Source organism: Notamacropus eugenii, chromosome 2 (assembly GCF_028372415.1).
Source record: "Notamacropus eugenii isolate mMacEug1 chromosome 2, mMacEug1.pri_v2, whole genome shotgun sequence".
In the NCBI taxonomy this organism is placed as follows: domain Eukaryota; kingdom Metazoa; phylum Chordata; class Mammalia; order Diprotodontia; family Macropodidae; genus Notamacropus; species Notamacropus eugenii.
Window position 1 is genome coordinate 341,731,503 of NC_092873.1, and position 22,685 is coordinate 341,754,187.

Consider the following 22,685-nt stretch of genomic DNA (forward strand, 5'->3'; position numbering starts at 1 on the left):
ATTGGTCATTGCAATAATTCTTAAATCTTTCAAAATTGTTTTCATAACAAATGTTGTTATTATATAAATTGTTCTCCTGGTTCTGCTCACTTCATTCTACATCAGTTCAGACAAATCTTCCAAGGTTTCTCTGAAACCATCCTCCTCATTATTTCTTATAGTACAATGTAATATTCCATTACACTCATATACCACAATTTGTTTGGCCATTTCCCAAATGATAAGGCACCCCCTTTGTTTCAAGTTCCTTGCTACAACAAAAAGAGCAATTTACAAATATATGGAGAAAGAGACAGAGACAGAGACAAGTCCTGAAATAAATCAAACTTGTAAATAGAGGAACAAGGCATCTTTAATCAAGATAACACAGTAGCAAACCTGCCACCTGGGGGATGTCCTATCAGGAGACCTGAAGGAAAACTTCTTATGCTTTTAGGAAAAAAGGGGGTGGAGGATCACATTAGGTAGCAAGGCCTAGTTACAAGAAGCCAGTCACTCTCGGCCTGAGAGGAAGGAAAATGACTTCATGATGGCTGTTTTGTTCTTCATGCCAAGAATCCGAATGGTAGGGAATAAGGACATCAAAAGCTAATCTGAATCAAGCTGGCTTTGCCAGGTCTCAGGGTGGGGACTTAGGGTGTGGCTCAGCTCAACCTAATTGAGAGTGGCAGCAAAGCAAGGACATTACTGGAATTCTGACATTACTGTGATCATTAAGACAGAGTGGCAAGTAATATTACAATTGATATTAAGAATTTTTTTCATTATATTAACTTTTACATATATATGTATATAGATACAGATATGCTATGTATAGATTCTGTTCCTCTTTCTTTGATCTTTTTTGGGTATAGGCCTAGTAGTAGCATCATAGGTCAAAAGACATGGACAATGTAGTGACTTTTGGGGTGTAGTTCCAAATTTCTTTCAAGAATGGGTTTACCAATTCATAACTCCACCCATCCAACAACTGTCATTTTTCTTTTTGTCATTTCTATCAATTGGATGTGATGAGGGATGGGATTCATGCTGGACCAAAGGAAAAGACCATGTCTAGACTCCAAAACCCTAAATTCCTAAATCCAGATCTCTGGTATTCACCTGAGACACCTGGACCATCCCAGGCAATAATTCTTTTAACTGCCCTTTGTGACCCTCATTGTCTGCACCTGGCCCTACCCTAGGCTACTTGCCACTCCTTAATCCCATGCAGATCTCCCTACAGCCCTTCTCTATAAAAGTTTCCATTTTTATCCCATTAAATTGCTTAAATTCTTAAAATCTGACCTGCTTGTATTGGTGTAACAGATAGTGCTGCAGACTCACTAGAAATCTCACCCACCTCAACCTATGGTTTACTAAACTACTTGGACTGAAAGAAGGTTTGAGTGATCAGATTCTTTCAAGGCAGACCCACGCCCTTTGCCCTTGCATTTCAGGGTTCCCAAGATCCCTAGACTGCAACATATGATTCCCATACTAGGAATTGAATCCCAGCCCACCTGGGTGAAAACTGTGTGGGACAATCCCCCCCCCTCCACTCAAATTGACTACTCAGAAGTGTCTCAAAGTAAAAACAGAAAATCTGGTTCTCAGAGAAGTGAGCTTTGCCTTCACCAGTAAAAGCTGGAGTCGGAAGGTGGCTATAGAAGCAGAATGGCAATTTATATAGACCCTGACGCGGAAATCTCCCTCTCACTGCTGACCATTATTCTCGTTGGCTGAGAAGCTCGCTCTTACATTCTAGGCACGAAATCTAACCAATCCCATTTGGAACCTGGTTCAAATTTCCCGCTACCCAACCGTTACAAAGCCTGCAAAAATACAAGTCATCATATGTAAATTATGCATACATATGCAAATGAAGCACTGGCGACTCATGCAAATTGGGCATTGAGAACTTAAGCAAATAAAGTGGACCAGAGTGAGGGCCCCAGACTGCATATGCAAATTAGGTATTGAGGGGTTGGTGAACCATAGCCAATCATTGATCCTAATGCACTGTATAGCCATATGTGGAAATAACCTGACCCTGGGCCTAAGGTCTCTTCTTACTCTAGGGAGGAGTCTCTTACCCCCGAGAAATCTTCACTAAATCTGTTCCCATTCAAAACTAAACCAGGAATCCTAACTGCTAGACCAAAATAGATGGGTGTTTTACAGCATTTCCTGTGTCTCCCCTCTACCCATGACTGTTGAAGTTTAGATTTCTTCCTTAAAAAACAGCCATTTCCTTGGGAAATGACTCTTCCAAACATCATTATTCATGGTATTGTTCATACCACTTTCACCTCTCCCCTTCTAGATCTTAAACTGCCACCAGATCAGTATTCAAATAAGCTACTCAGAGCCACTACCCATGTTTCCTCTATATGAGAAATCTGCAGTTTCCCTTTTCCTCATCCCCCTGCAATTTGTGTGCTCACACATGTATGTGTTTTAAAATCAATATTTGGGACTCAGCTCAAACCAGGGCTATAGTCAACTGTCGTCTTACATAAATATTCCCTGATTTATAGTTGTGGACCTAGCTGCAGCAAATAGGTCTTCAAACAAGGATGGAGGGGGGAAAAGCCAATAATAGTGGATGAAGGAATAAAAGTTTACACAGTACTTTTCCTAAATCTTAGCATAGGAAGACTGGGAAAACTCTGCCCCACTCTTACAACATCCTAGCTCTGTTTGGCTACATTTACATTTCCAAAAAGTCATTCATAAGCAAAAGGTTCTTTCCCCATTCAAACACAAATTAATCAGCAAATCTCTCCACTCATTTAAAAATTCATCAGCATTAGATAGTGGTAAACCAAAGGCCCTTAGGCTTTAGAGAGATAAAAAGCCATTCCTTTAAAACAATCTAGAAGAGGTGTCCAATTTACATTGCAAATAGCTTAAAGCTTAGATAAGCTTCTTCCTTCAGCAGGTGTTTATGACACAAAGCCATCTGGGCCCTGCAAAAGCTGGTGCATTTTTGGAATGGTTTTCTGCTGGAGGAAAAAAAAATCAATCTAGTGCAAGGGTAAACTGAATTTTGAAAATGTCCCTTAAATTTGGAGGAGGTTTAAATGACCAGATTAGAAAGCCCCAGTTGGTGGGCCCAGAGATCACTATCACTCCCAAATACAAAATTATGAAAATTCAACCAGCTATTTTCACCACTTGACATCTTCCAGAGAACGAGCACGTTGGTACCAGACTCGGGACCGGATGTCTATAGACACAGTATTTTATCTGATCTACTCTCCCACAACAAAGCTTGAAGTACCAAAAACATTTCCCAGGAGAAAAAGAGACCACCTGGGGCCCATGTTCAGTATCACCCTTCCCTTGCTTTGCAAGGTCATTCAGATCAATACTGCAGAAAGTCAAGTAGTTCAGGTTTAGTTTGGGGATGAAATGAGACACTCATAGAACTGTCATGTAAATGACAATTTGTAAAATAAGACTTACTTAGCCATAGCAGGAGAAGGTTATTTAGGTCTGGGAAAGGATACTCGACAAGGATACAGCATTATTCACTTGGACACAGCTTTCTTATCTCTCTACATTGCCCTAGGAGGTCAGGAGTCCAAGGGGAAGGACTAGGTGACCACTTATGCCCTGCATTTTGTACTAAGGGCACCCAGAAATGAAATCAATGTCTAGGGTCTTTAATTGTTTGGAAGATAGTTTTAGTGCCTTTAATGGAAAAAGTGTATAGCCTGAATTGGGCAACACCTTAAGCTATTTCTTCCCCCAACCCACCCCATGAATTCCCACCTCAGAGGTGACATGGTCAGAGGTACATTTGAAAAATCAATATAGCAGTTGTATGGAAAATGTATTGGAAGGGGAAGCAGTTAAGAGACTATTGCCTTCAGGGGAGAGGTCTTGAGGGCCTGAAACTGGGGGTGGTGGCTATTCAAAGGAAGGGGAAGTACATATATGTGTGTGCATGTACATATGTGTGTATGCATATGTATGTATGTATTGCATATATATGTATACGTATTTACATATACACACTGATAATATTTAATATAAATTTTGGAATAATCTTTGTTCTCTCTGAAGCAAACTCAGAGAATGCCTCTTCCTATGTCAACAAAAGCCAGACAGGGCTGACTTAGCATTCCTTAAGAGACCTTTAACCTAAGATACTTTTTCTGAATAATGGGATGTTGTACATATCTTAATATTTTGTGGACATATACTATGTTATGGCATGTTAATGGTAAAGAAAACACAGACATCTTGGGTCATAATTTCAATTGAAACTTTGTCAAACTCTGTTATTTTATTGTATTTACAACCTATGCAATTAAGAAATTCCTTCCTAATGGTCTAGTTAATCACTCATGGAGACCATAAATCTGAAGGACACGGAACACCTTCTTTGTCCTAAAACAGATTTAAGCCTGGCCAATTTTTGTATCAGTAGTCAGATAATATCCGGCTCCATAGTACTATGTAACCATTACTTTAAGGGGAATTTAGAACAAATAATAAAAAATGTATGCATTTAGCCTGTTGCCATTTCTTTAACTAAACTTTCAGGTCAACAGTTACGGTACCCAACATGGATTGGAACTGAGGAACGGAAGGGACATTTCCTCACCTTGCCAACACCAGGACTCAGGCACCAACAGGATCTGTTTTTCCTGGAGTTTTGGGCCTTGACGGGGTTGAGGTAAGTCCTCCCAATCCCAGTTTCCTAAAGTCTCCCACTGGTTTGGTAGACATCCTCAAATTCACTTTAAACTAACTCTGGGGTCGGGTTTAAGTCACGTTAAATCGCTCTGCGTTACTTCGGTCTCTTCTGACGACTGATCTCAGGAAAATTAGTACAAGTATTGCTAGCACTAGTGTCAATCAACTAAAGAGAGCCCTAAATTATGTTGGCCACCACAGGGCTCTTTTGGACCAGTCAAAATTACTTTATTTTAAAACCAAATTAAGTTTAAAGGCCAACAAAACATCTAGCCAGCAATGGGAACGTTTCATCTTGAGCTTGCTGAAATGGATGAGCAAGAACAAAAGACAGAAGCCTCTTCCCTTTAGGGCTCCCAGAGCTGCTTCAGCACTAGCCCAGTACTGGCAAAAGTCCTTTCTTCTTCAAGGGCTCCAGTCTGTACTTCCCCTACACTCTCTCCACCCTATTCCTCACCTCCTTTCTCCCTCCCCATCATTTCCCTTTCTCGCTTTCCCTTAAGGACTCTGGTCTTGAAGTGAACAGTTACAATCCACCTATGGATTAGAGGCCTGAACCTATTCCCCTGGGGCCTATTTCTTTAAGATTGTTAGTCAGAAACTTCAGGGCACCAAGGCTGTCCACCCCACCAACAACCAACTGCAGGGGTACTCTGAGCAAAGGCTGCAGGATCTACCCTTATTGTCAGAACTTGAATTCTTGCAACCCCCTTTCCTCAGAATAATAATAGCCAATCATGATGGGGATTTCTAAAATGCTTCTAATTACTCTCTCTGTGTTATTTTGTGTGTGTGTGTGTGAGCTCTGTTTGTATTTGTCCTGTCGTCAATTTGTCCGTCAGTGTACGTCTCTGTCCCTATCATGTGTGCTGTGAATGAGTCTGTTATCTTGTAAGATTTAAATGCAAGCAGCCAGACTTCAAGGGCTGCAGCTAGGGAAATAAACAAACAAAACTTTAAGACCTTTCCTTGTTGTTTTGGTCTGGCCAACCAGGAATTACAATGGAAAGTTATATCATCTGAGGTAAAATCATTTTAGCAGATTTGTATGTTGTGAGATTAATCATAAAAAAAAAAAATTCGGGAACTGATCATTTGAAATTACTGGGGAAAAAAAATAACTCCTAAGATTGTGGGAAGCTCTAGAAATTCACCTTACTAATCCCGGATCACCTAACATTCTCCACTCCCTCTCAGGGTTAAGAGAGTATCTCAGAATGGGAATTCTCTAGCAACCACCAGAGTTCATGTTAACCCTTCTCATCCCAGATCTAATTATGGAGAGGAGAAGGTAGAAGTTTAGGGGCAGCAACGCGCAGTGATTCTAACAGTCCTGTGACATAGGCAAACCTTTTAGTCCACCTTTCTAGGTAAAGCTTGGAAATGTCACCTAGGTCCTATACATTCTGCCCAACCTGTCCCAGCAGCTGCAAACTGCCTTAGGCTCAGTAAATTCTACATCTGTGGGGAGAAGGCAAAGCTGGATGAATCAGGCACATGGCGAGCATTCACTAAACTCTCCCTGCAAAAATCACTGCTGCTGGGACACCAGCTTCTCTGCTCTTGGTAAGCTTCACTTCTCTGTTTCAGATGCAAAAAGTAGTTTATCTCTGTTTGACCTGTTTCCTGATTTGTAAAAGTAAAAATAATTATGTTTGTTATGGGATCAAAATGATAAAATGATCGTAAAATGCTTAACATAATGACTGGTATGTTACATACAATATTATTATTTCTCTAATGTAATTGCTAACTTCAAAGTGATTTTAATTAGCACAATTAATATCAATAATTTCTGGAAATGCAAATAATACCATCTGAAGTTATTGTCATGTTAAAATTGTATTTCTAAGATTGTATTTCTGAATTTCTCTTAGAGTGTGAAAATTGAGTGACCACTGTAATCCAGAAATGGTGTTAGAGCAATTTTTAATCTGAATTCTGTTGAAACTAAAAAGATGTGGAGAAAATTGTGTGAAACCAGTTATGTTGCTTTATCAATCCTGCTAACTTTGTCTTATAATGTTTTGTAATTGCCATTTAGAAAATCGGATGTTTCCACCTTTGCATGTTAAAAAGTTACAGCTAAAACAATTTGGCTATCTTCTATGAAATTACAGGATTGTTAACTAAGTTATTTGGGATTACTGTTTTAATGCTAAAACCCAAAACTGTTAAGTGATTACTGTGTATGGAAAGAGGAAATGGAGTGAAAACTTTATTTAGATTCCTTCTGCCCATTCAGAATAGTCCTCCCATTTGTATGGGCAAGATCATCAGCCCTAGGAAAGGAACTTGTTTTATGTAATTCCCAAACAATGAATAGGACTTCCTCTGAAGCTGTAATAAATAGAAAGAATTTTTAACAATTGGCTTTCACATCAGGACAAGTTTTAAATTTGAGAAGGAAAGATGTTAAATGGAATCCCTTATGTATGTGAGTCCTATTGCTTATTGTAACTACATGAGAGTGGAAATAACCGTATCTGGCTCTAAGCTGTGATTAGTGAGACTTCCTGGTTAGGTAAAAGACATTTGGGACCATAACTATTTTTATTTGAGTATGAATTTGGGTATAGTTGTCTGCATTAATTTCACTCTTCTTTGAATTCAAACAGAGTAAAGGAAGTTTTATCCTGTCATATTTGGGATGTCACATGTCCCTACTTTTTCCTTCTATAGCAAATTTCTGTGATCAATAACAAGTGACCAGCAAAACATGTGAGTCCTTTTGTGTAACCTTACTGGGAAATCTAATATTATTTTTATCTGAAATTAGAACATGGGCAGAAGTTTATGTAAACTATGTAAGACTCACCTTAAGATGTTCCCATTGTTTAAAAGGATTTTTAAAAAATCAGTAGTGTTCTTCTGTGATCAGTCTTTTACTGTTACCAATGTGAGATTCTATCACAACACCTTTTTGATTAAGGTATTTTTGTGATATCTAGGAATACTGCAACAATTAATCATTCAGTTTGTTATAATACTTTGGGAATTTATATTACTTACTGACATTTTTTTGTAACAGCTCAGTTTTAATGAATCCCAATTTTAAAGGTTCATTTTTGTTTTAAGGAGAAAGAAGGTGAGTGGGATAGACTTGGTGAAGACTCCTCAGATTGTGGTTTTCTCCCAAGGGTGAGGTGGGGCCTGGAGGCTCGGGGCTGCAGTGTTTTTGGAATAGAATAGTTCCATATAAGGTATAAAACTGTGTGGTGTACTGGGGTCTCAATGATTGGACAAAACTTGCGTAATTCCTCGATGTCTTCATTTCAAAGGGATTGGTTAGATTTCGTGTCTAGAATGTAAGACCATATCCTTAGCTAATGAGGATAATGGTCAGTGGGGGGGAGGAGGGACTTGCGTTAGGGTTTATAAATCACTGTTCTGATTTTTATCTTCGGCTTTCCTACTCCAGGTGAACTGCTGTGGGATTGTCCAGATTCTCGAGAATCGAATAAAACTCTTTTCTGTCATCACTTTGAGAGGCCTCTGAGTAATTGATTTATGTAGGGACCTGAGCCATCCCACATAAAGGTGATACCTATCATTTAAAAGTTTCCAACTAATTTTCTTCATAAAAGTTTAGTGAACATCAAAATAAATTTTAGATTGTTTTTAAAGAAAGGGAAATACTTTTAGAAAGAATGTTTTGAAAAATCTTGTGTGGTTCTTTGAAGGGCTACTAAAATTTCAAAATAATTTACTTTTAAATTAAGCTGTAAAGCAGAAGAGATCTTGCTGTTTTGATCTGGATTTGTAGTCATTCTATGGCCTAAGTCAGAGTTAAAATCTGCATTTGAATTTATTATGTGTAAAAGATCTAATTCCGAAGTATCTCATTCTTCCAGAGTGAGTATAATTAGGAAAGAATAACAAACTTGTGAAACAAAGACATAATTTCATCAAACTATAAGGTTACTTACTTACCTCTTTGCTTTGTTCAAGCTAGAATAAGATTCCAGTACAGTTATGCTAGTAAAAAGTAATAACTTATGAGCCATCTTGTCTTATGGTTAAAATGTAAAAGTGTGGAATAATCTGAAGAATAGGATTGAGAGATTTGGAAAGACAAATTAAGTTCTGACTGAAACTATGAAAGGTAGATAAAGTTTTGGAAGAATGTGGGTTATCTAAACCCCTCTTGTTCCTAGATAGTTGTTCTGGATACTTTTGTGTCAGTTTCAGATGGTTTAAAGTGTGAGGAAGTATTTTAAGAAGACAGAAAACATATTATGTAACTTGATTTGATAATTAATAGCTCGATCATAGTGGCAGCTGAAATGGACAGACCGAGACAAGCACAGGCAAGAGTTAATTGAGAATTCGGGAGCGTCTTTATTAGCTGGCGGCTGTCCACCAAGGTGGCAGCCCCGAACAAAGGTGTGTGTGCCTTTTAAGCCTCTTAGCACTTCCTGGTACAGCCTTGCAGTTCCAATAGCACACATTTTTCACAGAACAGTTTTGACAGGGGTTCCTAGGTACTGCTAGGCAAGAGGGCACAACAGAGAGGGGGGCCCAAGCAGCTGCTAGGCAAAGGGGTACAACAGAGATGGGGGTCCAGGCAGCTGCTAGGCAAAGGGGTACAACAGAGAGGGAGGCCCGGGCAGCTGCTAGGCAAAGGGGTACAACAGAGAAGGGGGCCCAGGCAGCTGCTAGGCAAAGGGGTACAACAGAAAGTGTAGCCACTAACAGAAAGTGGCTACTAGGCCCAACCCTGCCTAGAAACTTAACAGACATTATCTCAACCCAGGGGCCCCAGGGAGGGGGAAATAATGTCCATTTCAGCAGCAATCAGGACATATAAAATAGTTTTCAAACATCAGGGTGAATTTTAGTACGTTTCTCATATACAACTCTATGAAGCTGGGTATATTTTTCCACTGGGGAATCACCAAATCACTACCCCTCAGTTTCTTCCTTCTTCCTCTGGTCATCTTCAAATAACTACAAACCTAATCCTACTACCAGGTCATTCTCTGAATGAGGCAGAGTCTCCAGTCCCTTAATTAAAGGAGACATAGTGTGTAACATCCATTTTAAAAGCCTTTCCCATAGAAAATGGAATCTTGGATTAACAATTCAATTCTCATTGTATGAGGAGACTGAGGAGACAGTTTAACTGATATTCTGGAAACATTCTGGAAAGACTACTAACTAATTATTGAATTGAGGACTGAAGAAAAGGACAGAGAAAACAAGATCCAACCTCTCTCTTCTAAAGAAATGTAAAAATTCTTGAGAGAAGACTTCAATTGGTATCCTAAGAGAACTGAAGGGTGGGACTGTGTTTCCAGAATTGAGAAGTCAGAGTTGTAATTAATGATGGTTGATGGTTAAAGGCAATTTTGACTGTGATCTTTCTCTGATATATTGTCAATAATTATTTATGACTTTGTTTTATTGTTTGTTACATTTTTAATAAATAATGTAGCCAGTACCTTTAATATTTATTTAAGTTTAAGAGATTGGGGGAGGGGTATATGCACACACATGCTGTTTCCATTTGGGGTACTGGGAACCTTAGTAAGGATACAGAGGGGTGTGCCTAAAAAGAATTACTCAAGCCTTCTTTGAGTCAAAGTAGTGAGGTTTATTATAGCACCGGGGCAAGATTCCAGGGAAATCTGCAACTTAATGGGCATAAAATTGATACTTATATAGATGGGATTAAGGAGTGGCAAGTAGCCTGGGGTGGGCCAGGGGCAGACAATGAAAGGAGTTAAGTGGTCCTACTGCCACAGTGAAAGGGCTGTTAAAAGGATTGTTGGGTATCTAAGTGGGCTGGGATGGGCCAGATACCTCAGGTGAAATGCTGGGGTCTAGGTTGCCGGTATCTAGTTCAGGGACTGGACTGCTTTCAAAGACATGGACTTTTCCTTTTAGGGATCCAGGCCCCATCACTCCATCACATACATATATACATAGAAAAGTGAGAGGAATAATATAGGGCAAGTAGGTGACCCAGCGGATAGAGTTTGGGCTTGGAGTCAGGAAGACTTATCTTTGTGAGTTCAAATCTGGCCTCAGATGCTTACTAGCTGTGAGACCTTGGATAAGTTGTTTAACCCTGTTTGCCTCAGTTTCCTCATCTGTAAAATGAGCTGGAGAAGAAAATGGCAAACCATTCCAATATCTCTGCCAAGAAAATCCCAAATGGGTTCATGAGCATGACTGAAACAATAATATTGCAATAGTCTAAGTGAGAGGTGAAGGGACCGACCCTGAACTAGGGATCTATCTCTGTACATCTCTATTTTTCTAACTGATGAAGTTCATGGGCACCCAAAAATATTGGAGTGCAAGGTTGTCATGAAAGAATTTGCTCAGGCTGTCTCCAAATCAAGGGTAGGCATTTATTGGGGGTAACACACAATACAATACACCCAGCAGGCTCTTTTGCCCCTTAAGTATGATGTACTTAAGGGAGACCCCAGCTTAAGGGAGACACAACCCACTAGTCAGGAGAGACTACAGATTCTTGTAGAGTAAAACCTGATATGGGTGGGGAGATTAGGTAACCAGGGAGTTTGGGGCATTATCTATTCCACTGTTCAGTCTATTTTCCCAGGGTATGGGGCTCCCCCCTCCCATTAATTTCAGTATGTCATTGACCAGTCTGCTTGGATCTCATTGTCTTCTACAGTGGCTTTAAGTGGTACTAGAGGTAATGGGCTTCTCCTTGACCACCCCTTTGAATCTCTTCTTCTCCCCCCTCAAGAAGTAGACAACCAAACTCATTTAGGAAAAAGGATAGGGTCATGCATTCCTCACCGTAACCAGATACTTGCAAAAGGATAGGGTACAAACTACTTCACCCTATTTTAGCCTTGATACTTTAACTAAGTGGGAATATGTCTTAACTGATTAATCACTCTTAGGCATTAGACTAAGTGTACCATTCAAACTGAAATGGTGCTTCATAATTATATTTAGATAGACTGAGGAAACATGGCCACTCTCCAGGGATTATCAATAAATTACCAAATAAATTGACTTGAGAAGTGATTGAATTCCAGAAATTAGAGAGAGTGTGGAATTCCAGATGAACTCCATTGAGAAAGAACCACATGGGAGGGAATGGAGGAAGGTGAGCTTCGACCTTAGCCAGGTCTCCTCCCTGCCCACTTTTGCCTCATTTATGACATTAGTTCAGACTGTTTTTCTGAGATCCTTTAAACTATAGGTCCACAGTATAAAATTTGCTTGCTGACCTAGAAATGCCAGAGTAACTATCCCAAAGCAATTAATCCCCTTTCTTGGGAACCTCATACATTTTCATGTTTTATTAAATCCTGTTTTCTATTATCTCTAAATTGGTAAGAGTAGTTTATCCTCTTATTTGGTGAGTTTAGAATTTCAGTAGGAATGCCCTTGCAGTGATAGGGATCCAAGGGGGGAAATTTCAGGTATCCTTTGCAATAAATACCCCAAAGAAATTCATCAAAACTTAGAAGGGGGATCCCTCATGCTACAGGGAACCCTAGAGAAATTTTGGTTTGCCCTCTGTGGGCAAATCAAAAGGAACAGCTAGGAAACATTGTCTAGACTCCAGCTGGATGGCCTTAGGCACTGAGAAAATCATGGAAGAGTTTTCATCTAGGAGAGTTTAGCTTCTTACTAGAGTGTGAAGGGGTGATATGAAGTTGACTCAAAGTCCCTGTTCTTTGTAGGGAGACCTCCACATGGGCTGGGAAGTTCTGTGGGGACTAACCTTTCCTTTTAAGATCAGAATATTGAGCTTCTTTTCCTTGTTGAATTAGTCAATGATTAAATCTGACCAGTATGTGTGAGTTCAGAGTAGAGAGGCCCCTTGACTCCCTTTGGGAACAGATGAGGGCAAAGTATCCCAGTCTCCTTGGGATTGTTTTTATGTAGTATCCACCTGAGTCCAGAGCAGAGAGGCCCCTGCATGAGAGAGGGAGAGGGCAACGACCTCAGTACCGTAGAGCTGATGGGTCAGTTTCGTGACTCAAGAACCAAGCCAAATCAATTTGTTTTCTCACCTGAAGGCTGAAGGGAAGACTTCCAGTCAACAATAGATTGTTAGTACCCGTTCAGAGAGCCCTCATGGTCGGAGAATTTTCTAGGGGATCAGGATTTCCCTCCAAAAAGATAAACTTGAGTTTTTTATCCTCTTTCCTTATGGTTTTTAGATTGGAAAAGACCCTTTTTGTAAGCAATAAGACAGGCAATAACCTATCAGGACTTTGTAAAAAGGATGCTTATTTTTTAAATTGTGCTACTATGTATTTGGAAATACGGAAAAATGTAAAATACTGAATTTGATTATGAACTGTGTCACCTAGACTTTTAGTGACCCTCTCCAGTACAAGGCACCAAGCAAGGAAATGGAAAGATTCCCCAACTCATTAAAGAGCTATCTAGGATTTGACCTTTGCCAAACTTTGGGACAGCTAGATGATACAGTGGATAGAGTGCTGGGTCTGGAATCAGGAAGACTCATCTTCCTGAGTTCAAATCTGGCCTCAGATACTTATCAGATACTTGACCCTGGACAAGTAACTTAACCCTATTTGCCTCAGTTTCCTCATCTGTAAAATGAACTGGAGAAGGAAATGGCAAACCACTCCTATATCTAATTTGCCAAGTAACCATGCTAGTATCTATACCAGCAAACATCTATACCAAAGTTTGCCTGAATCTATGCCAAGAAAGCCCCAAACAGGGTCACAAAAATTCAAATACGACTAAACAACAAAAGCTGCTCAATTCTTACTTTGTTTCTATCTTCTTTGCAAAGGAGGATGACCTTTACCCTGGAAGTGACAGAACAAAAATAACTCCATAAACAGTAAAAGGTAGTCAAACCCAAGATTAGTAAGAGAGAGCCTGACTTCCCTTGATAAATCCAAGTCACCTCAGATCCTGAAGGAACTGGCAGATGTGATTGTGGAGCCACTGTCAGTGATACCTGAAAGTTCATGGAAGATGGGAAGAACAGATAACACAAAACTGGACAGTGGTAAACGTGGTCCTTGTTTTTAAAAAAAAAAAAAAAAGGTAGAAGAGTATAGTCTGTAAACTCTAAGCCAGGGAGTTTGCCTTTGATTCCTGGCAAATTTCAAGAAAGGGTCACTAATATGAAATCATTGACCAATCTCTAGAAAGGGGAGTGACCATTACAAAAATCCAATGTGACCTCACCAAGAACAGGATCATGCTAGAAAAACCTCATTTCCATTTTTTATAGGATTACTAAAGTAGTACATGAGGGGAATGTTGCTGTGAACACAGCTTACCTAGATTTTAGCAAAGTTTTTGATCTTGCTCTTGTGGAGGAGAGAGAGAGAGAGAGAGAGAGAGAGAGAGAGAGAGAGAGAGAGAGAGAGAGAGAGAGAGAGATGGGGGGTGGGGGGAAGAGAGCGTTTATTAAATACTTACTATGTGCCAAACACTGTGCTAAGAACTGACAATATAAATACAAGCCAGTAAGACCTCAGAGAGTCTACTTTCTAGTAGGGGAAAACAACAAATAAATGGGTGTTAGAAAGGGAGGATGGGAAGGGAAGGGAAGCGTTCATTGGGATATGGTAAAGAGTCATCTTTGTAGTGTTGTAGAGGTCTGGGCCCCAGTAAAATAGAGCAAAACTCCCTTATCAGAGTCAGAGATAGTGGATATCAGATAGTGGAATCCAAGTTTCTGGTTCGGTTGACATGATAGGAGAGTAGGGTCATGGTCAAGAGCCATTTTGTGAGGGGCCTCCAATGTGCCTCACTGCTGGCTCAACTTATTCTCTGGACTGCTCTGTGTCCCAACCAGCAATCTTGCCCCCTGTACCCACTCCAACCCTCCAATTTTTTAGCTCCGCTTATTATTATCCTCATTTTACCATCTATGTTTTATCTTTCCCTTTTAGAGTAGGGGCCAATTCTTTAATTGTATATATGTAATGGGACTGATATTTGCAGAATCATGATGATATGTAGTTGATATGTAGCTGATATGTAGTAGAAGCACATTGAAGGGACTTGCAGATGTGTAGACATCTGTAACCATTTCTAATATGCTAACTACATGGTTGGGAAAAGGCTTCTGATTGACTGTATAGCCATAACTCATGATGCCTTTCAAAAGGCCTTAGTGAGCCTCCACCATTTTCTCTTGGGCTACAAGAGAAAATTGTTTGGCTGCTAGATCTTGGTGGATCTCTTTGACTCTTATAAATAACATCTGGTAAGATATAGTGTGATAAGGGGAGGAGCCTTGGACCATCTTCCATCTGAGGCCATCTGGCCCTCTGAAAATGCGACTGCCTCAGCTTTTATTCTTTTTCATTTCAGGAGACAAGAGATTAATCTGGAGGTTCTGATCTTATGAGTTTCCAAAGTTTGGGAAAGTGAGCCTCCAGGAATCTGGGAGTTCAAGAATGTGTCAAGTTTTGCAACCAGTTCAGCCATGATGCCCTGGGTAAGGAGTGACTTTCTAAAGTAACTTTTGGAACCCACTCTAGCAGTAACTGAGATGAGGACTCATCTACTACAGTCATGTCACATTTGGACATGAACTTTGTGGGTCCAATGTTGTGTAGACACTACCTAAGAGTAAGCTTATTCTCCGAGACTGAGGTGGGATAGGTAAGAATTCTTCCAAGGGGTTGGATGAAATGTTTATACTTTTTTTCTTGTTTTAACTTTGAATTAAATATGTGTTTGTGAAAGCTAACTGATATTAAGTGGTTAAGTGGAACAGGAGCACAATTTATTGTCACCTAACGGTGAGGGGATAAAACTGATGGGGGCTCAAGTAGATGGTATTAGAGACAACATACTCCGAAACCCTTGAGGGTATCCCTAGAACACTGAAAAGGTGATGTATCAGCCTGGTGCTGTGATAGGCCAGAATATATTTGTTCCATTTGTGTCCCTGGTGCTTAGAATAATGCCTCTGGATTTGTGGTAAGTCATTGTGTTTTGATCAGAGTTCCTCAGTCTTTCAAAGTTGTTTGTGTTTACAACATTTTTATTATTATATAAATTGTTCTTCCTGTTCTGCTCATTTCACTCTGCATCAGTTCATACATCTTCCCAGATTTCTCTGAAATCACCCCCTCCATTATTTCTTACAGCTATTTTGTTCAGTTCTGTGCTTCATGATTTAAGATGGACGGTGATAAGCTACAGAAGATTCAGAGGAGATTGGTAAGCTTTGAGTCTATAACATATGAGAACTGGTTGAAAGAACTAGATACCTGGAAAAGATTAAACTTAGGACATGGTAACTGTCTACAAGTATTTGAAGGGTTGTCATACGGAAGAAAGCTCAGGGACTCATCTCCCATGAGTTACACTGCTTTGGGACTTCTTCAGACTTTTCTATCATGCCATCAGGAATCTCAGGGACCATCTGATTGGAGGATGGAGCCACAAGTTACCAAAATCCAGGACAGTCAACTCCTCATTTCTCACCAGCTCCACTGCTTTTTGTCATTTTGGGACTTCTTCATCATGGTCCTAGAATGTGCCCAGAAAACCTTCTCCCCCATCCTTTTCAGCTGCCTTTGGTGTTGTTGTTGTCTCCTCCCACTAGATTGTGACCTCCGTGAGGGCAGGGACTTTTTCTACATGAATATGTATTCCTAGTGCTTTATATATGGTATATAAGTAGATACCAAATATGGTATATATACAGCATATAATTGTAGTGTAGATATAATAAGGTGTATACCAATTATTGGTATGTAAGACCAAATATAACATATAAGCATATAATGGAATACTTTTGTGCTATAAGAAATGATGATGAGGATGGTTTCAGAGATAACTGGGAAGACTTACATGAACCAATTCAGAGTGAAGTGAACAGAACCACAAGTCAAGGTAAGTCAAGTCAACAATCGTTTATCAAGTGCCTATTATGTACCTACCAGGCACTGTACTAAATGATGGGGATACAAAGAAAGGCAAAAAGACAGTCCTGGATCTCAAAGAACTTCCAGTATAATGGAACCATACAAACAACTATGTGCATACAGGTCATGCACAGAATAATTTAGAAATAATCCATGGAGGGAAGTCACAAGAATTAAGGGAAAACAAAGTAGAAAGTAGGATTTTAACTGGGATTCTGAAGGAGGCTGGGAAATCTAGTGGAGGCAGTAATAAGGAGTAAAAGAATTCCAGACTTGGGGGACTGTCAATGAAAATGCCTAGTCAGGAGATGAAGTGTCTTGTGTGAGGAGTACCAAGGCTGTCAGTGTTACTGGATTCTAGAGTAAGTAGATGGAGGGCAGTAAGATGTAAAAAGACTAGAAAAATGGAGGTAGGGCAGGTTAGGCAGGGTTTTAAATGCCAAATAAAGGATTTTATTTTTGGTCCTAAGAGTAATAAGGAACCATTAGAGTTTACTGAAGGAGGTGGGGAGTAACACTGTGAAGAAAGATCAGTCTGACAGCTGAGTCAAAGGTGAACTGAAGTGGGGAGAGACTTGAGTCAGGGAGACCAACCAACAGGTTATTGTAATAGTACAGGTATGAGGTGAGGAGAACCTGTACGAGGGTGGGGGTAGTAGTGTCAGAAGAAAGAAGGGAAATACGCAAAAGATGTTATGAAGGCAAAATAGACAGGACTTGGCAACAGATTGGATATGGGAGTAGGGTGGGGAGAGAGAGTGACAAGTTAAGGATAGCACCTAGGTTGTGAGCCTAGGTGACTGAAGGTGGTGGTGGTCTTGATAGAATAGGGAAGTTCAGAAGGCTTGAGGAGAAAGATAATGAGTTCAACTTTGGACATATTGAGCTTAAGATGGCTATGGAGCATCAAATTCAAAATGTCCAAAAGGCAGATGTCAATGAGACCCTGCAGGTTAGAAGAGAGGTTAGGGCTGGATAAGAAAATCTGAGAACCTTGAGCATAGAGATGATAATTGAATCCATTTAAGCTGATGAGATCACCAGCAAAAATAGTATAGAGGGAAGAGAGAAAGGGAGAGGGGGAGGACAAAGCCCTGAGGGACATCCACCATTAGCAGGTATGACCTGATCAAAGATCTAGCAAAGGAGACTGAGAAGGAATGGTCAGACAAGTAAAAGGAGCTTAACCAGGAAAACAATTTATATTAGAACAGCAACATTATAAAGACAAATAATTTTTTTAAAATAGTGTTTTCCCAATTACATATAAAGAAATTTTTAACATTCATTTAAAAAATTTTTTGAGTTCCAAATTTTTCTCCTTCTCTCCTTCATCCTCTCCTCCCCAAAACTGTAAGCAACTGTAAGATTATATACATGCAATCACATAAAACATATTTCTACATTAGTCATATTGTGAAAGAAGAAACAGACTAAAAGGAAAAGAACATGAATAAGTGAAGAAGGAAAAAATAATATGCTTTTGATCTGCATTCCAACTCCATCAGTTCTTTCTCTGGAGGTGGATAGTATTTTCCATCATGAGTCCTTTGGAACTGTACTGATGAGAAGTGCTAAGTCATTCATAGTTGATCATCACACAATATTGCCAGTATACAATGTGTAAACACAAATAACTTTGAAAGACTTAGAAACTCGTATCAATACAATGACAAACCATGGTTCCAGAGGGCCCATGATGGAATGTGTTACTCAAGTCTTGGACTCAGGGTTCATGCTGAGACATTTTTTTTGGACATGATCAGTGCAACAAGAGCACAACTCCAAGGGGCTGGCCACATTGTTTGAATGCAAAAACGTATCCTTGCCAAAAAGACTGTTTTATGGAGAACTAACACAAGGCAAACATTCACATGGTGATCAGAAGTTATACAACAGCATTCTCAAAGTCTCTCTTAAGAACTTTGAAATTGATTGCATGACATGGGAGTTACTGGCACAGGATGGTTTAGCATGGCATGCCCACATGAGAGAAGGTACTGTGCTCTATGAACAAAGCAGAATTTCAACAGATCAAAGGAAACACAGAATGTGCAAATTTAGAGTATGCACCCCAAATTTTCACGCGGACTATTTGTGCCTGACCCGTGGTAGAGCATTCTGAGCTCATATTGGTCTGATCAGCCACAGTCAGACACACTGAAACTTGACTCTAGCATAGAGATGTCATTTTGGTCCTCTTTAGGAATGAAGGACAACAAGCAACTAACCAACCATTTGTTAACATGTTTTTTATTTTCCTATCCTTTTCTTTTTTCTTTTTAAAAAAATTTTAATTCATTAATTTATTTTTAGTTCTCAACATTCATTTCCACAAGATTTTGTGTTCCAAATTTTCTCCCCATCTCTCCCCTACCCCTACCCCAAAACACCGTGCATTCTGATTACCCCTTCCCTCAATCTTCCTTCCCTTCTATCACACCCCTCCCTTCTCTTATCCACAGCTTCTCTCTTTTCTTGTAGGGCAAGATAGATTTCTATACCCCATTACCTGTATTTCTTATTTCCCATTTGCATGCAAAACCAATTCTCAACATTCATTCCTAAAACTTTGAGTTCCAACTTCTCTCCCTTCCTCCCTTCCCACCTATCCCCACTGAGTAGGCAAGCAATTCAATATAAGCTATATATGTGTAGTTTTGCAAAAGACTTACATAATAGTCATGTTGTGAGAGACTAACTATATTTCCCTCCATCCTATCCTGCTCCCCATTTATTCTATTCTCTCTTTTGACCTTGTCCCCTCCCATAAAGTACTTACTTCTAATTATTCCCTGCTCCCATTTTTCTCTCCCTTCTATCATCTCCCCTATACCTCACTTATCCCCTTCTCCCCTACTTTCCTGTGGTGTAAGATAAATTGTCCTACCAAATTGAGTGTGCATGTTATTCCCTCTTTAAGCAAAATGTGATGAGAGTAAGCTTCATTTTTTCCCTCTCACCTCCCTACTTTTTTCCTCCATTGAAAAAGCTTTTTCTTGCCTCTTTTATGAGAGATAATTTGCCCCATTTCATGTTTCCCTTTCTTCTCCCAATATATTCCTCTCTCACCACTTAATTTTATTTTTTTAGATATCATCCCTTCCTATTCAACTCACCCTGTGCTCTCTGTCTATATATGTGTGTATAACCCCTTCAACTACTCAAATACTAAGAAAAAGTTTCAAGAGTTACCAATATTATCTTTCCATGTAGGAATGTAAACAGTTCAACCTTAGTAAGTCTCTTATGATTTCTCAACCTTGTTTACCTTTTCATGCTTCTCTTCATTCTTGTGTTTGAAAGTCAAATTTTCTATTTAGCTCTGGTCTTTTCATCAAAAATGCTTGAAAGTCCTCTATTTCAGTGAATGATCATTTTTTTCCCCTGAAGTATTATACTCAGTTTTCCTGGGTAGGTGATTCTTGGCTTTAGTCCTAGTTCCTTTGACTTCTGGAATATTCTATTCCACACCCTTCGATCCCTTAATGTAGAAGCTGCTAGATCTTGTGTTATCCTGGTTGTATTTCACAATACTTGAATTGTTTCTTTCTAGCTGCTTGCAATATTTTCTCCTTGACCAGGGAACTCTGGAATTTGGCTACAATATTCCTAGGAGATTTTCTTTTTGAATCCCTTTCAGGAAGTGATAGGTGGATTCTTTCAATATTTATTTTACCCTCTGGCTCTAGAATATCCAGGCAGTTTTCCTTGATAATTTCATGAAAGATGATGTCTAGGCTCTTTTTTTCATCTTGGTTTTCAGGTAGTCCCATAATTTTTAAATTGTCTCTCCTGGATCTGTTTTCTAGGTCAATTGTTTTTCCAATGAGATATTTCACATTGTCTTCTATTTTTTCTTTCTTTTGGTTTTGTTTTGTATTCTCTTGGTTTCTCATAAAGTCATTAGCTTCCATCTGCTCCATTCTAATTTTTAAAGAACTATTCAGTGAGTTTTTGAACCTCCCTTTCCATTTGGTTAATTCTGCTTTTTAAAGCGTTCTTCTCATTGGCTTTTTGGACCTCTTTTGCCATTTGAGTTAGTCTATTTTTAAAGGTGTTATTTTCTTCAGTATTTCTTTGGGTCTCCTTTAGCAAGCTTTTGATTCACTTTTCATGATTTTCTTGCATCACTCTCATTTCTCTTCTCAATTTTTCCTCTACCTCTCTTATTTGATTTTCAAATCCTTTTTGAGCTCTTCCATGGCCTGAGACACTTGCATATTTATTTTGGTGGTTTTGGATGTGGAAGCCTTGACTGTGATGTCTTCCTCTGATGGTATGCATTGTTCTTCCTCATCCAAAAGGATGGAACAAAATACCTTTGAAGCTGTCTTTGGTGTTTGTGGGTTGAGGAATCTGGGAACCCCAGTTGCTGCTGGGGATTTTGCCCCCTGAGGCCTGCTCCAGTCCTGTTCCTGCCACACTATGTGGCCAAGGCTGGGCTGCATTCCATCATCTGCACTCTGTTTCAAGACTGGTGAGATAGACCTTTCCTATTGGCTTTCCGGCCACCTTGGACTGGAAATCTCTTTCACTCTGTCGTTTTTTGGTTTCTGCTGCTCTAGAATTTGTTTAGAGTCATTTTTTACAGGTATTTTATGGGATGTGGGGGAAGAGTTTTTACAGGTCCATCCTTCTACTCTGTCATCTTGGCTCCACCCCCCTTTTCTATCCTTTACAATAGGGTAGGGAGGTAAGAGATAAGATGGATTTTTGTTCATTGAGAAACAAAATATAACTGGTTTCTTTTGCAATCCTGTGTATTTTATGCATTCAAAAACATTATTCTAAAAAGGAGTCCATGATTTTCACTAGACTGCCAAAGGGTCCATGACACAGAAAAGGTTAGAAACCCTTGGATTAGATGACAGGAACCTGGGGCCATGACCTGGAGGACAGAGATCTACACCATTGCCAGGTTGCTGAAAATACCTACAGAGTGAAGAGAGTCTACAGAGAATCACCATGAATATTTCTTTTTGGAGGCAATCAGGGTTAAGCAATTTGCCCAGGGTCACAAAACTACTAAGAGCCTGAGGCTGAATTTGAACTCAGGTCTTCATGATTTCAGGACCAGCACTCTATGCACTACACCATCTTGCTGTGCTAACAGTGAATATTAGGATGACTAAAGTTAGAGGTGGATGTGGAACTAGGGCAGTTGGCATTGATGTAGAACCTATATCTTCTATGAGTCTCCATGTGTATGCATCATCATTGTTCTTCAGTGGGCTGGATTATCTACAGCACTGTACAATAACAATGCTAGAAACAACAGCATACTTCACTGATACTCATTTGATAATATTACTTCTGTGTTACAATGGAAGGATATTTTGCGATGTATGAAACTTGTGGTGTTTTTTTTTTCACCCTCATATAACAAGTACTGTTTAGACTAGTGATGTGGTAATGCTTGTTTTCATTTGTAAACAGTTAAGTATGTATGTACATAAGGCACCACCTTTGACTTTGACCCTCTCCTCTCCTCTAGGAGACATTATATAACAGAGTTCCCCAGCCTCTGCACTTTGGGGAATGCCACTGATGCTTGGTAACCTCTTATTACCTTGGAGAATCTGGGCAGGGAGCCCAGGCTTAGCTCTGCTGTCCTTACCTGTCTTGTTTCTGGCAGACATGTCGTCGTAGCCAATACCCTGTGCTCCTGGCTCTTTGACCTCATGGGAAATCACAATCATAGTAGGTAGCACTGATGTATGTGGCTTTGAGGTCACATGCCTCAGGAATTAGGCATGGAATCAATGGCAGGACTAAGGGCAGAGATGGAAGGACTTGCTTAGGGGTTACCAAGGATATTTCTGGGCAAGCTGATGTGGCAGGGGTGGTTTACATGATGACGGCGACACTTCTAGGAAAAGGTGTTGATAAACCACAAGGGCTGTGGCTATCCTCAACAGATAACTATAATAGTAATTCTGATGCTTCGCATAGTACTTTAAAATTTCGCTTTACAGGAGAACTTGTGAGCAAATCATACGCCCTGATAGACAGTTAGGTGGCTCAGTGATTAGAGTGCTGGATCTGGAGTCAGGAAGATGCACCTTTGTGAGTTCAAATCTGACCTCAGATATATATTAGCTGTGTGACCCTGGGCAA

At 39.7% G+C, this 22,685-nt stretch overlaps 1 protein-coding gene across 3 annotated transcripts in view; it reads left to right on the forward strand.

Annotated features, from left to right (window-relative positions):
- The first annotated feature begins 5,956 nt into the window (after positions 1–5,956).
- Positions 5,957–22,685, forward strand: part of MYO15B (myosin XVB) — a 51,010-nt gene continuing 34,281 nt past the window's right edge. For all 3 annotated transcript variants that reach the window (XM_072645696.1, XM_072645698.1, XM_072645697.1), the window contains exons 1-3: positions 5,957–6,255; positions 14,998–15,124; positions 15,783–15,855. In XM_072645696.1, coding sequence (XP_072501797.1) covers positions 15,817–15,855 — 39 coding nt within the window. In that variant the 5' untranslated portion in view covers positions 5,957–6,255; positions 14,998–15,124; positions 15,783–15,816. The remainder of the gene's footprint in view (positions 6,256–14,997; positions 15,125–15,782; positions 15,856–22,685) is intronic.